The following is a 15233-nucleotide window of genomic DNA, read 5'->3' as shown; positions in this document are numbered from 1 at the left end:
TATGCATTTACCATTACATAAGTCTTAGGTTAAAAGGTGAACTTCTCACAAACACATATACCACATACACTTGTTCAAAGCTTGATTCATCTTGAATGAGCTATTGTTGGTTGTGATAACAATGACACTCCCCACAGGTGACCAGAGTTGTGCTGTATTTTTCTGTATTTTTCTGTATTTTTCTTGCTGTCCCTGCCCTGCTTAATTCCCCAAACTCCCTCACTCACAGATACATCCTTTTTACTGTTTAACCTTTGCTACTCCTGCCTGTCGATCTGCTCTTGAGCCTTGCCCTAGATTTGTTCTGCGTTTCTTCTTCTGTACAGAAATGGACAGTGCATTGACCAAGTCAGACTTTCAGCTCTGTTGTCTCCCTCCTATTCACAAAGCAGATCTCCCACACAGACTCTGCAAATTACCACCTAAAACCAGACCACTTAAAGAGGCAGCCGGTGACCAAGCTGCTGAAGGAACAAAAGGTGCGTCTTCCACACTCCAGAAAACTGCCTGGAAAGCAACACCTCATTCCCTGGACCCCAAGGCTGCCTAGCTTTGGTCTAAAGCAGCTTCATCTGCAGGCAGAGGTTGACCCCCACAGACCACGCTGAGAGCCACACGATCTCACTGTTCCTGACAATGCACAGTCTCCAGGTAGCCCCACTACAGCTCTACAAGGAACTGGCTTTCAGCTCATTTGCAGCTCCACAGGGAAAGATTTTTGTTGAGAAAAGACTTACAGTAATATACTAATTTTTCCAACCAATTAAATGGCAAAAATAGATAATTCTTTGGGATCAAATTAAATACCTCACTATAGAATTGACAGATCATTTTTTTCCTTAATCTGGGAAAGGAACACATCTGATAAAAATCAGCTCAACTGAACTAATTAGAACTCCCTCGGATGCCCACCTCAGAGGATACAGGTCCTCCTGGGTCCTCCTGGATTTGCTTCAACCCACAAAGAGGAGAAGATGCCTGTTGTAAGGTTTTGGGGGGAATTTGTGGCAGAGGGATAGATTCTCACTCAGTGATATCATATAAGGTCCCAAAGAGCCCTTCTCAGTCACTGACTGACAGCAGTGAAGCAGAGATTTTTTTGACAGCCCCACACATTATTCAGAGTTATCATTTCTTGGAGGTTTGCTTTGAAAGGTGAAATTATGAATAACTGCTCAGATTCACACTTTGAAAAATTTACTTCCGGATCCATTAACTAAGACTGAAAAAGATAAAAAGACACCTGGCAAGAACAAGGAGACCAGAATCTGGCTCACTAGGAGTAAATTCTATTTTATCAATAATACAAATTCTGAAATGCTATAACAATTGTTTCCTTTTACTTCTTTCAAAATTGTCTATGATTTCTATGATTCTATTATTTCTTATTTTAATGTAATTGATAAGCTAAAGCCACAAAGCCTAACAAAGAAACTTTTATCACAAAGGTACTTTCAAGCATTGTTCCTAAGTTAGCACTTGAATAGCAAAAAGTAGAAAAATAAGGACCTCCAGTCAATAACATAATATATGTCTTTGTCACCTAGAGAGTTATCCAGTGACCCATATAACTCTTACCTTATAACTTCCCAGTAGGATGGAGTAATTGGCTGAATCTGTGGAAGTTGTTTATATGGGACTCTGTGCGGTTTCTTATGCAAATACACCTGCTAAACCATGATGAAAATGCTAAGGCCTTTCAAAGAAACGAAAGCAAATGTGATTAATCAGTGACCCTGACTAAAGTTAAAACTATTTTCCCTGAAGTAGTAAATCTGTAGGTTATCACCTACAAATAGGTTTACACCAGGTCAAGAGTAATATCTCTGTCTTATCTAACGTTCTACAGTTAGTGAACAATTACTTGGAGATACCTTGTCATGAACCATAGAACCACAGAACAGTTTGCAACAGTTTGCAATGGTTTGCGTTGGAAAAAACCTTAAATATCATCTAGCTCCAAACCCCCTGTCATGGGTGAGGCACATTCCACTAGACCAGTTGTCTCAAAGCCCCCTGCACCCTGACCTGGAACACTTCCAGGGGTAGGACATCCATAGCTTCTCTGGGCAACTTGTATAGAATTTCTTCTTAATACCTAATCTAAACCTACTCTCTTTCGGTTTAAAGCCATTGTTGCCTAAATGGCTGTGGGGAAAAAAAGACTCCAAGCCAAATTAGGTAGGAGATAAGATAAGGATACAAAAGTTTTAATGAGTCCCCAGGCTTTCTGGAATACCCCAGCGCGTGCGCGCTCCCGAAATACAGATGTCCACAGTTTTTATAATGATTTTTACCCAATCCCCGTCTTGTTACCACCCAGGTTCTGCCCCCGCCACGCCTCTTGGGAATTGGGTCTGGGGGCGTTTTGGGACCCCCTCTTCTTCATCTTCCTCAGAGCATGTAATGTCCTTGGAGGCCTTCCAGAATTCTAGGCCTGAAGGTTGTTGGGTCTATGGCTATATCTTGTTCCGTAGGGTTAGGGTGTTCTTCTACAATTCTACCTTGAAAAAGAGACTAAACAGGATCTGGAATTTAGGGAATTGATATGGGAATGGGTAACAGGGGTTTGAGCTGGTGTGTTAAGGGTAAAGGGATAATATGCTGCTACTCTAAAATCTACATTTACTACATAACTACTTCTAAGGTCTACAAAAATAAAAAAATTAAAACATCAAAACTCCAAGGTATCACCATTGTCCCTTGTCCTATCACCACACAACCTTCCAAAAAGTCCCTCTCCAGCTTTCTTGTAGGCCTCCTTAGGTACTGGCAGGAAGCTGTAAGATCTCCCCAGAGCCTTCTTTCTCCAAGCTGAATACCCACAGATCTCTCAGCCAGTCTTTACAGGAGAGGTGCTCCAGGTGATCATCATCAAATAGCCCAGTAAAATTTTATGATCTTAAGAATATGATTTTAAAACTCTGTCTTTAAAATAACAACTCAATATGGTTTGCTCTTAATATCAACAAATCTGAACTAATATTTAAAGCTTCATCTATTTGTTGGAGGCATCATTTCTGGAAATTAAGCACAAACTCACTTACACCCTGAGTTTCATGTTTGATTCCATAGCTATGTTCTTTCATCAAGAAGGAGCATTTAAGTGTGCAAGCACAAAAAGCCCTGTCAAAACAAAAAAGTCCCAAAAACATTTCTGACTCCACCAGGACATTAAAAGCAATATTGAGCTTTCTTCCTAAAAACTGTCATCTTCTTAAAGGCCAGAGAAACAGTGGAATATCCAAAAGTAACGTCTGAAGGGATCAAGTCCAGCAGTCTCTACTGGATGCCTTTTTCACTTTCCCTTATCTGATGTCACCCCAAACTTACCAAACTTATCTTTCTCTTCTTCTGACTTTGTAATGGAAACACAGTGTTGCATTCATATATGGTTAACATTTTCCCTAGAGAGGGGTTTAGCAACAACATCTCCCAGCTCCCTCAGCACTCCTGGGTGCATCCCATGAGGGCCCATGGATTTGCAGGTGTTAAGTCTGCCTAGCCAATCTCTAACCCAACTCTCTAAGACCAAGGGGAGGTCTTCCTTGCTCCAGCTGTCCTGGTTCTGGTGCAGATCAGTGGGAGGTGGTGTGGTCAAAACATTGTGTTATTCTGTACCATCTTATGTCATTACCAGGGGCAGGGGAAAGGGTCTCTCTCTCTTCTGAGGGGGGAGCGTGGCATGTGTAGGGTCTGTCTGCCACTGTTTTTCATTGTCCCAGGCTTGGTGAACTTTTTGCATGTAAAACACCCTCTCTTTGTACACTTTTCTTATTAATATCGTTGATGTTACTATTAATTTTATTATTTCATTGCTGTTTTCAGTAAGTTTTTCTTATCTCAACCTGTGATTTTCACCTTTTATGCCTCCAGTTCTCAGCTCCATCCCCCAGGCAGGGAGGGGGAGGGGAAGAGGGGGGAAGCAAGGGAGTGGGGTCTGGTTTAGGAGGATCTTCATGTGTCAAATTTTATTTCCTGCCCTTGTTGAGCTTTAAGAAGTTTATAACCCTTTAGGAGAAGTCAGTAACCCTTTATTACTGTTTTTTACAGTGAAAGCTTTTAACTGGACACCATCTCTTCATGGCTGCTGTAATGTCAGTGAATCATCCACAACATGGTCCACTGCCAGGTTATCCTACAAGTCTTCTTGCTATGTGTGGCTATGGGGATAGGGGTGTCTCTATAGCTTATTTGCAGACACAGGTCTATTCTTCTCTGCAGTTATCTCTGTGTAACAGAGGCTATCTTTTCCAGCTGGGTAACAACTTGACACTAGTACATCAAGTGTCTACATGACATCAACTAACTTACCCCTTTTTTTCTGTTGACAGATTCCTCCTATGTGAACAGCTCTTATTCTAACACAGTGCCAATCCATTTGAGGAAACTGAGACCGGAACATGGGAGAAGCTACTACTTTGGAGTCATACTAATTAAAACTTAGACAACTTAAAAGCTACAGGAAATAGCTTCTAAGGGCCCATCTCCCACACAGAAACTTAGAATCGACATACCTGTCACAGAACACCTGTGCATGGAAAAGGGAAACACCAGGATCCAACCTGTCCTAAATGCTGAGCACAGCAGGAGACATATAATGCTGCTCAGAGCCTGGATGGCTGTTTTATGTTTGCAGGTGCCAAGCCTGTCTGCTTAGGTTGGGAGAGAAGAAATACCTACAACTTTTCTTTGCAAGTACTGAGGACAAGGACTCCCCCTGCTGCATTCAAAGCCTTGAAGATCTGGGCCTGCCCTATGTAAAAAAGTTTCTCCTTGAATGTAAAATACAAACATTCCTAACATTCAGTTATGAATATACAGTTCGTTTTAAAGTGAAAAATATTATAAACTTATAATTGTTCATGACCATAATTGCAGACTTCAGACTGAAGTCACATAAAATAAAACTGGTGAAAAAATAATTGACTGGTGCTTCCTTATCATATTGAAATACTGAGCAAAGTTCAAATGATTTATGATTTCTTCTGAAAGCTGTAGTAAAGCTTCAAAGTGTCAAGTGAAATGGCATTTGATAACACCCTATGTCATGGATAATTAATCTATAAGGAATCATAATCTAATCTTTGATGCATGCATATTTTTCTGCATGATCTAAAAAAAACACCAACAAAAAAAACCAAGGAGAATCAAAACCACCCCTTAGAACCCTCAAAACCACAGAGAAGATCCCATTCAGAGACAGATATCACGTTGCTTTAAAAGAAAGCACAAAGGAGTTGAGACATACTTGACTCAATATGCTCCTAAGGGAGAATTACCTCACTTCTCCTTCAGCAGGGCTCTCCCCACCATGGCTATGATATCTCACATGACAAGAACTCTCTAAGAGCGGAATCACAAAACAGAGAAAGGAAGACAGGTGATTACAGATGTTCAAGAAGACTTTGGGATAAGAACAGCAATATACTGCTGTACATGTCTTCTGCACAGACTTGGTCTGCCTGCCTTTTGAGGTTCTGTTCCACATCACTAAAGGTCCTCACTATTCAGGAAGAATGGATTTGTTTGTTGCTCTTCTGCTTATTGATTTTTTTTTTAAACTTTGCCCATTCACAATAATGCATGATACGTCAAAGGGATTTGAAGTAGTTCCTGTCAATTTGTCTCTCCCAAAAAAATTGTCTCTATAATCCCGTAACCTTAGAATGAGCCAGAAGAATCTGGACAGCTGAACTTTTTGCTGGTAGAAAAGTCCTTAGAAGACATTATTCTTTTGAACAGACTTTATGGAAAGGGTAGGCAGGCACGTGAACCATGAGGGGGGAGTCTGCTGCAGATTTAAGTACTAAATCTAGCATGCATAGATTGAAACTCTTTCACCTAGAACTGCCCACCCACACTAGTTGGTGAAGTATAAGCATCTGCTTCCATAGGAGATGAGTGTCTAAGCGCCTTTAACAGTTTATGAAGGTCTGGTCAGCAAAGGCAATAGAGCACTGCAGAGAGCTGGTCACTGGACCAGCGCAGGAGATCACTGCACTCCCACACCAAGTGAAAGCAATGAACATTTGAGGAATGGCCTGGGAAAGGAAGGAAAAAGACTTTCAGTTAGAGGATAATTCCTATCCAAGAAAGCAAAATGGAAAGGAAAGCAACTAATTGTGGTTTACAATTAGTCATCTGAGAGGGTTGCTGACTGAATGGGAGTGATTTCCCTGCACAATATTCCACTAGGTGACCAGTGAGGAAAATGGAAAGGGTGAAGAAAAATGAAGGTACCAGAGGAAGACCAAGGGGGGATCAGAATGCACTCTGGTTCATTTATGAAAAGCAATATCTAATGTGGCTGTCACTACTCAGGGATCAAAGAGATCTTTTCCCAAGGACATGTCAGTCTCTGTGTGACATGTCAGTATTCTAGGGAATGCATTCCCAAGCTGACAGGAATCCAAGAAGCTGAAATTCTCTACATTTCTGCTATATTCTAAGTAAATCAGGTTACCCAGGTACTGACATCTCTGCAAACTCATCCTGGTTCCCTCAAAAAAGTTGAAAGACACATGTTGATAAAAATATATAGGCACAGATAGGGCCAGACAAGCAGTTTCCATGTTTGCACCAGCAACAGAAGATACTATGATATGCAAACCCATAATAAACATAGATAAATGTCAGGAGAGCCTGGATTACCTAAGAAGGAGATAACTTCTCTAATATCCTGTTGGCACAGAAACACTGGAGTAGATGAGCAATGATTACATTAGTTGGTAGAAAATTTCCTGTTCAAGGATGTAGAAAATTTACCTTACTGTAAATGAAATTAAATGAAATTTCAAAGGTCATCCCTTCCATAGATAACAGAATAAATGCTTGCATTAATCTCTGCAAGATCTTTCTTGCGTATCTGAGCTCTAACGAATCAAAGTTCAGTTTGTGCTCAGATCACTATTCTCTGATATGTAAATATTCAAAATAATAAGGTAGTGTTTAAAATAAAAACTAAAAAAATCCCTACGAATAAAAGTTCAAGCAGACGTTGGCTGATCCAAGCAGGAATGAACGAGAAGCACTGTAGTTTTATTCTGTGGTCTTTCTCCATAAATAATATGCATTTACACTTCCTGAAGATAGTCGAGACCTGACAGATCAATGTACAAGGAAGCTTATAAACATGTACAGAATAAACAAACAGCCTATAAAGATAACAGACTCTATTAATCTCACACTGATTAAGAGGTAAACTTCTTGTGGTTCTATGGAAGTCAGTTGGGAAATCATTTATGTACATTCAGGAAAGTGAAATGTTATGGACACTTTAGCAGGATGAGCAAATACAAAACTGACTAGGTTCTCCAGCAGCTTCACCTTACATCAGAATCATTGCATTCCAGGGTATTATAAGTAGAACATAGAGTGGTCCTCATGGAAAACCTCATGATTCTGAAATCAGGGTGGAGACAGGAATTTTTCTTTTACATCACCTTGGAAAGAAATATTCCTGGAGCTAAAGTAATAAAATATGACAACTCGCCTTGCCTCTCTTCAGGTCCTACACTGATAAGATGAAATTCTGTCCATCACGATAATGTACAGCCAGTTTCTATCCACAGTATCACCCAGACAGTGAAAATACTTAGGCAGCTTCATTCTTCCTAAAAATGGAAAAAATGAAAAATCAAATGAACACAGATACCAGTCTCATCACACAGCAGAGGAGCAGCAGCCAGTCATCCTGCCACCACTGAGAGGGTGGCAATTTCAGTGTCACTGTGCACTCCCAAAGAGAAGGAAAAGCAGGTCCTCAACGTGAATAAACATCTGTTAGTTCCGGGTCCTGGTGCCAGAATAACGTCTGGGATTTCTCTGAAATCTTGTATTCTAAACAGACAAGTCACCTTAGAGGAAACCAGGAATTCACCTCCCATCTGGCTGCCCTCATCACCACCCCACCCTCATTATTGCTTTGTGGACATTTTCCTGAAGGCCCCAGGTAATGTGACTCTTTCTTGCACACCTGCTAGTGAAGGCACAGAGGGTACGTCTCCCACCTGATAGCCCCCAGCTTGACAAGCAGACTGCTCACTTTGCATTCAGGGGTTTGAGGGGCTGCATCTGCCAAGCCATCTGCAGTCAGGTAACCTCAGGGCCATGGGCTGTCACTGCCTTGCACAGGTAACAAAGTCCTATTTCAGCCAGGCATGCAAACACAGGCAGTAGCTAAGCAGCCTACAGAGTACTCCTGCCTCATCCAAATACAGAGAAGGGAAAGGATTAGGGTAGGATAGGATAGGATAGGATAGGATAGGATAGGATAGGATAGGATAGGATAGGATAGGATAGGATAGGATAGGATAGGATAGGATAGGGATCAGAGACAACTTCGCTATCATTGTCAGGTACTATGATGGGCACTGTAAAGATCAAGTTAGTCAAATTTCCTTCACAAATGGCACAGGCATACCAAATGCTGCATTATGGTGGGGAAAAATGGGGCCGAAGACTTCTTGATGCCACTTTTTTTTTTATTCCAGGGTTCACTGCATCTCCCGCAAGTGACATAGCACTTTCCATGAGCAACCTGGATACAGAAATGCCCCTCTGTCCTGGTATTCCAAAAAGTGAGGCAGAAATTAGCCATTCTAGCTCTGACTGAGAATTTGAAAGTGCAATATCCTTGTCCCGGGAAAGGATAAGGACTAACTGTCACAAATTATATCAAGAGAAATTCCAGGAAGGGACTGTCACAGGCAAAACCTATTTAGTCCTTCAGGGAATTTTCATTAATATAATTTATTTGCCAATTAACAATCTATTAGTTACAGACTCTGGTATCAAGGGAGACTGAAAAAGCCAATCAACCCTCAAGAAAAAACTCTGCTTCCCTTCTGACACCTCTTCCCCTCACTGACTTTTTTGCTCCTCAGTCCCATCACTCCTAGGCCATGTTCAGCCCCCTTGCTGAGGCAGTGGCCAGTGCGAGAGACTGGGGACAGCACACGAGTGCTGGTTCCTTCACTGGCAGCAGCTCCTCCAGGCTGCACCTCTCAGTTCCTGCTCCAGCAGCACCTTGGCTCCAGCCCCTGCCCAGGTGTCCTCTTTTCTTCTCCTGCTCCAGTGTTCATTTCTCCCATCCTTCTCTTCCCACCCTGGCCTTGTTTCTCCCTTTTCTTGGTGTTTACCACCCTCACCGGTTTATGTGGGCTTGAGGTGGACAGTGTACTTGTGTTAGACACATTCTGACATCACCCTGGGATGAAGCCACTGGGGATATTAGAAATTAATTGATTGTCCCCACACAGCATGCAAAGATGCAAGTACAGACTATTAGCTATCCCTCTCAGCTCTCTTCTTAGCATGTCAGGCATATACCAGCTCTTCTTGTCACCATTTCTTTAGCATTTGGAAACACAAAATGTGGCACTCAGACTTAACCTAAAGGCACTGACCTCTGCCCAATGTACTGGGTACCCTGACTGGGTAGCTCCTGCCTCTAGACCAGTTCTTGCCTGCTGAGCATTACCAGAGCTTGCCTCCATCTCCGGAGGAGCCAGAAAGAGAGTGGATAGGCGCGCCCGGAGGAGCCAGAAAGAGAGTGGGTAGGCGCGCCCGGAGAAGCCTGGTCTGCCTCCTTGCCCGTCTCGTCATGAGGAGGGAGGGCTTCGGCCGCACCCTGCGCTGAAAACTGCGAGTTGCTTGCGCGGCCCCGGGGGTAGACGGTGACTCTCCAGTCCTCTTTATTTCCTCTCTCACTCCGCTCCCTCTCTTCTCCTCCGGCTCCGGCAGAGCCCGCGCCGGCAGAGCCCGCACCGGCGGCCCCCGGCGTGGGACGCGCCCGTGGCGAGGAGCTGCGGCCGGCAGCCCGTGCCCCCCTCGCCCATGGCGGGGCCGCGGGACCCCGCGGAGCGCTGCTCCTGCCGCAACACCGACTGCGTGGAGCGGCCGCTGCGGCGGCTCTTCGAAGGGCTGGCGAGCGGCGTGGCCGCCTGCCCCTGGCCCTTCGTGCTGGTGCCGCTGCTGCTGTCGGGCGGGCTGGGCGCCGGTTTCCTCTTCCTGCCGCAGCGGCAGGCGAACGACATCGAGGGGCAGTTCACGCCGACGGGGGGGCCCGCCAAGGCCGAGCGCGACTTGGTGCGGCGGCACTTCCCCACCGACGACTCGCAGCGCTTCTCCGCCCCGCGGCTGCCCACCGAGGGCGCCTACGCCGCCCTCATCGCCGTGGCGACCAACGGCACCTCGGTCCTGCAGCCCGCGGCGTGGGCAGAGGTGCTGCGGCTGGACCAGACCGTGCGCGACGCCGACTACGAGCGGCTCTGCGCCCGCAGCGCCGGCAGCTGCGCCAGCCCCAACCCGCTGCTGTCGCGGAGGGGCGATGAGCGACCGCCCGCCCCGGGGAGCCTCCAGTTCCCCGTCAACGGCAGCGTCTTCCTGGGGGCCGCGCTGGGCGGCGTGGACACGGACGGCGGGCGGCTGCTGTCGGCGCGGGCCCTGAAGCTGGTGTATTACCTGCGGGAGGACGGCCCCGAGGCGGAGGACAGCCGGCAGTGGCTGCAGAGCTTCCTGCGGAACATCTCGTCGAAGCTGACGGAGTTGGACCTCAGCTCCATTCAGGTAACGCAGGGGCGGGTACGGCCGTGCGGAGCCGCCGAGCCCCGAAATGTGCGGGCAGCCCCGTCGTGGAAAGGAAAGGAGACGGTGCGGGGAGAAAGCGGGTGGCTTGCGGGTTGTGAGAGCCACGGCAATGCTCTAGTGCCAAGGTGATGTTTAGCCTTGCCTGTGCATGTGTGCCAAGACCAAAAAGAAAAACAAGTGCTTCATCGTTTCTTTCCTTTTCTCTTAATGGCAGGTGACTTACTTTACATCACTCTCCAGACAACAGGAGTTTGAAGGAAATACCAAGAGTGTGATCCCGCTCTTCTCCATAACATATTTCTTGACAATAACCTTTGCAATCGTCTCTTGCTTAAGGTAAAATGCCTTCTAAGCTGTGGCTCAATGCGCAGTGACTTCTACTCTTCTTCACCTGCCTCTGTTGTTTTCTGCTTCTGTCTAGTGAAGGCATTCTTGAAGCTCCAGATCGTGGCATTTCATAAGAGGCAACATGTATTTCTTTGCTCTTTCTTGTCTACCTATGCATGTTTCTCACCTGCTTAGATGGGGTTCATGGTAAGTACCAAATGAATACCTGAACAAATGTTCAGTGCAAACATAACCAACTTGAATGCTCACCTCCTAGAGAAATTAATCTTGTCCAGTGTTGACACCTCAGAGCTCTCCCAGCAACTTTCATGAGTTGTTCTCTTCAGACAGGGTATTGTTGACATCTGTGCAATATTTGACACATAACTAAGATATTCCTTGAAATATTTTCAGACTGAGCTGTATAAGAAATAACGTCTGGCTTGCCTGCTGTGGAGTGGTTTCTGCCGGCTTAGCTGTGCTAAGCAGCTTTGGATTGATGCTCTTTTGTGGAGCCCCGTTTGTGGTCACTGTAGCAAATGCACCATTCCTGATTCTGGGTAAGTAGAAAAGTGAGTCTGAATCAGATACAAAGTTAAAACAACCTAATGGTGTCCGTCTTTTATGATGTGAGCATCAGATCATACAACATTCTGTGCTGCAGTGAGGGGAGGAGATACCTGGAGATGCAGCCTCCTTAGAGCTCCTACAGGTGGGTGAGCCCCTCAGCTCAGCTCAGCTGTGTTCTGGAGCAAGGGCAGCTTTTCCCATAGCTAGTTCCACTGCTATGGTGTGAAAACTATAAATGAGAGAGTGGTAAGGTTAGAGTGGTAAGGTTAGCACTTGTGGCATTGTTCTAGTGTCCCTGGTAATGTCCACAGTGATTAATCCTCTGCAATATAATGACTATGTACTAACCAGTCTCATTCAGCTACACAACTGAAGTGATGCACCATTTATGTAAGCAGCTCCCCACAAAAACCTGAAGAAGTTGGTATCATTGCATCACTGTGGCACAGACTGCTTGACAGCCAGTGCTGAACTTTCCAAATGCCTTTCGATAATGTTGCAGCAAATAAATTACCTCTTTTAAAATCCTTATCTGCTCTCCTATAGGATAAATTCATGTGAAGATTTCTTGGGCTTGATCTCATGATGAGGAAAGCTCATGGAATTTCCAGGTTAATAGAGGCTGTGCATCATCTTAGCTGTCTACTGCAAATGCTCCTTAGGGCACGCATCATTTCTTTGTTTCCTGCATAATTCCAACACATTTTGTATTTGCTTTTGTTTGCTCATCAGTTGCAGTGGCTCTGAATAGGGACAGAAAGACCCTTTTGTATACATGGGAAAGGGCTTAAACCCCTCAGATCATCAGAAATAACATGCAGACTTTTGTCTTCCTTGCATTAAAGCAAATAATTTCTCAGTACATCAGATGATTTACTTTGTGCTTGCCTGCTTTCTGGAAGCAGCGTGGCTCACTGCCATCCACTAGTACCTTTTGAAGTGCTGCTTACTTCATCTTTGCCTGTCTACTGGCAGTTGCCTGTTCGGGCAGCAGGGAGTGGTTTCTTCTATTCTTTTAAGCTTGACTAAATCATCTGTTCTCACTCCTCTACTCACACAGTCTTGCTTTCCCTTTTTGTGTGGTTAATTTTTGGGGAATTGACAACATTGTCAAAATACTGAAAGGTATGTGATTAAAATCTTGAGAGCTGGCAGAGCTGAGAGAGGCACATTGGCTCTTCCTTTTTGAACTTGAGCTCACTTACTCTGGTATCTTAGCAAACCCCCAAGTCCAGGATCCAGTCTTTGTGGCAGAGTTTAGGAGGATTCTGGGGGGTATATTTGTGAGTGCATCAGTATAAATGTGAAGATAAATGAATAATAAATTGTGAATAAGTGCTGAAAGATAAACTGGAGAGAAGTGGAGGGCAAAGAGTGTAAAAAAGTGAGCCACTGGAAGACTGGGATTGCAACTGCTCTCCCTTTGTGCTGATGGCAGAGGAAGAAGTTATTGGTCTAAGTTGCTACAGTGATAAGGGTGAGGGATTATCAAGCCATCGGGTCACCAGGAGTTTCTGAAAGGTAATACACACAAAGGATCTGTTTTCCTGATTCTCTTGTAACTTACATCACCACTAAAGCAATGTTAATAGCCCAACTTTCTTTTTCAAAACTTTATGCAGACTTAGATGTCATTAATGTTGTAGTTTTGTTGGGTGTAAGTGAAAGCTGCCATTTGCAATGCAGTTAACCTTTTCTCCTCTTGCAGGAGTTGGTGTTGATGACATGTTCATCATGATCGCTTCCTGGGAACAAAGTTCAAGGAAAAAAGAGAAATCCAATGTTAAATCTCTGCTGGCTGAGACTTACTCAGAGGCAGCACTTTCCGTGACCATCACCACTCTCACGGATGTTTTGGCCTTCTTCATTGGCACCTGGACCGCTTTTCCATCCGTGAGAGCTTTTTGTCTCTATACAGGCACTGCTTTTGTCTTCTGCTATGTATATACCATGACCTTCTTTGGGGCAGTTCTTGTATTAAATCATAAAAGGGAGCAAGGAAACCGACACTGGCTGACCTGTATGCGTGTGGGAGTAGATCAAGATCAGGCTGAGAAGTCCTGCTTGTACAATGCTTGCTGTATCGGCAGCTGTTCCAGGCAGTCCTCTGAGCCAGAAGGGGAACATCCAATGAGCATATTCTTTAAAGAGTATTACGGGCCTTTTTTTACAAATAAATGGATCAAGCTACTCGTGGTGTTGCTGTATGGGGCATATTTGGGTGGCAGTGTTTACGGGTGTACTCAGATCAGGGAAGGCATTGATCTTCGAAATCTGGCTAATGATGGCTCTTATGTTATTCCATACTATGATGACGATGAGGAATACTTCTCAACATACGGACCCAGGGTCATGGTTGTCATTACTGAAAGGGTAGATTACTGGAATGAGACGGTTCGTCAAGACATTGAGGACTGTGCACAGAATTTAGAGAACATTTCCTACGTAGATAAGACCCTGTCAGAGTCATGGCTGAGAGTATACACAGTACTCGCTGAAAGGACTCACATAAATATAAACACTAAGACTCAGTTCTTTAATAACTTACCTGTACTGTTCCAATATGATAGCAACTTTACATGGGACATGAACAAGACTCAGGATGAAATAGAAGCTTCACGTTTCTTTATCCAGACAGTGAACGTGACCACAGCGGTTGCTGAGAAGAATCTTCTCAATCAGTTAAGAGAGACAGCCAGGCAGTGCAGTATTCCACTGAAGGTGTATCACCCAGCGTTCATCTACTACGACCAGTACCTGGTAATAGTGCAGAACACCGTTCAGAACGTTGTCGTAGCTGCCGGGGCAATGCTCGTTGTCTCCCTTCTGCTCATTCCCAACCCGCTGTGTTGCCTGTGGGTGACTTTTGCTATAGCTTCTGTTATAGTTGGTGTTGCCGGTTTCATGTCATTTTGGAACGTCAATCTTGATTCCATATCCATGATCAACCTGGTCATTTGTATCGGGTTTTCGGTAGATTTTTCTGCTCATATTTCCTATGCCTTTGTTACAAGTGGAGAGTCATCAGCCAATAAAAGGGCAATTGAAGCTCTGTCCCTGCTCGGCTACCCGGTATTACAAGGTGCAGTTTCTACTATATTAGGAGTCGTTGTCCTGGCTGCAGCAAAAACCTACATCTTTAGGACCTTTTTCAAGATCATGTTTCTTGTCATTTTGTTTGGTGCTCTTCATGGTCTTGTTTTCATTCCAGTGTTTTTAACATATTTTGGAAAATTTGGCAGATCACCCCATGATACCAAATCTGAAAAGCCAGAGCTTAGCTTAAGAGATTATAAAGATTGTTCATGACTACATTAAGACTGTCCATGTATTCTATTTTATATATTTTTTATATATATATTATGTATTGATTTAAATGCAGTGACTTTCAGGGAATGTAAGAAATGAAAAATATGAAGGACAGAAAAATAAATGCATCAGGGAAGGAAAGGCTTCAAAAAAGCCATGCAAGAAAAATAACAGAAGAAATGAAAACTTAGAGTGCATTTGCATTTCTCATTTTTGTGTGTGCTTGATTCAACATCCTAATGTTGTTAAATATTTTTTGTGTTTACTGAATGTATTAAAATGACTCCTAAGCCTTCAGGAGACAAAGTCTGCTTAGGCTCCTAATACAGCACAAGAAACCCTTGGGGAAGACAAATGGATTCACATTTTCTATTCAAAGCCTTCTTGTCTTTGTGTCCAGTTTTCTAGCTAAGATTAAACATTTGGTACCTTTA

The 15233-nt window shown here is 44.1% G+C and overlaps 1 protein-coding gene across 1 annotated transcript; it reads left to right on the top strand.

Moving 5' to 3' along the window:
- Window positions 1-9840: 9840 nt before the first annotated feature.
- Window positions 9841-14799, top strand: PTCHD3 (patched domain containing 3). Its single transcript, XM_050335505.1, has 4 exons — window positions 9841-10572; window positions 10808-10929; window positions 11335-11480; window positions 13199-14799. Exons 1-4 carry the CDS (start codon window positions 9841-9843, stop codon window positions 14797-14799), a joined length of 2601 nt encoding a protein of 866 aa, XP_050191462.1.
- Window positions 14800-15233: the final 434 nt, after the last annotated feature.

Source organism: Myiozetetes cayanensis, unplaced genomic scaffold (assembly GCF_022539395.1).
Source record: "Myiozetetes cayanensis isolate MyiCay16 unplaced genomic scaffold, myiCay2020 scf1, whole genome shotgun sequence".
NCBI lineage: Eukaryota > Metazoa > Chordata > Aves > Passeriformes > Tyrannidae > Myiozetetes > Myiozetetes cayanensis.
This window is presented reverse-complemented; position numbering and strand designations above follow the sequence as displayed.

Coding starts and splice junctions, on each gene's coding strand:
- PTCHD3 (XM_050335505.1), top strand. CDS start 9,841: ATGGCGGGGCCGCGGGACCCCGCGGAGCGCTGCTCCTGCCGCAACACC. Junction 10,930..11,334: donor GCAATCGTCTCTTGCTTAAG/GTAAAATGCCTT, acceptor AAATATTTTCAG/ACTGAGCTGTATAAGAAATA. Junction 11,481..13,198: donor TGCACCATTCCTGATTCTGG/GTAAGTAGAAAA, acceptor CTCCTCTTGCAG/GAGTTGGTGTTGATGACATG.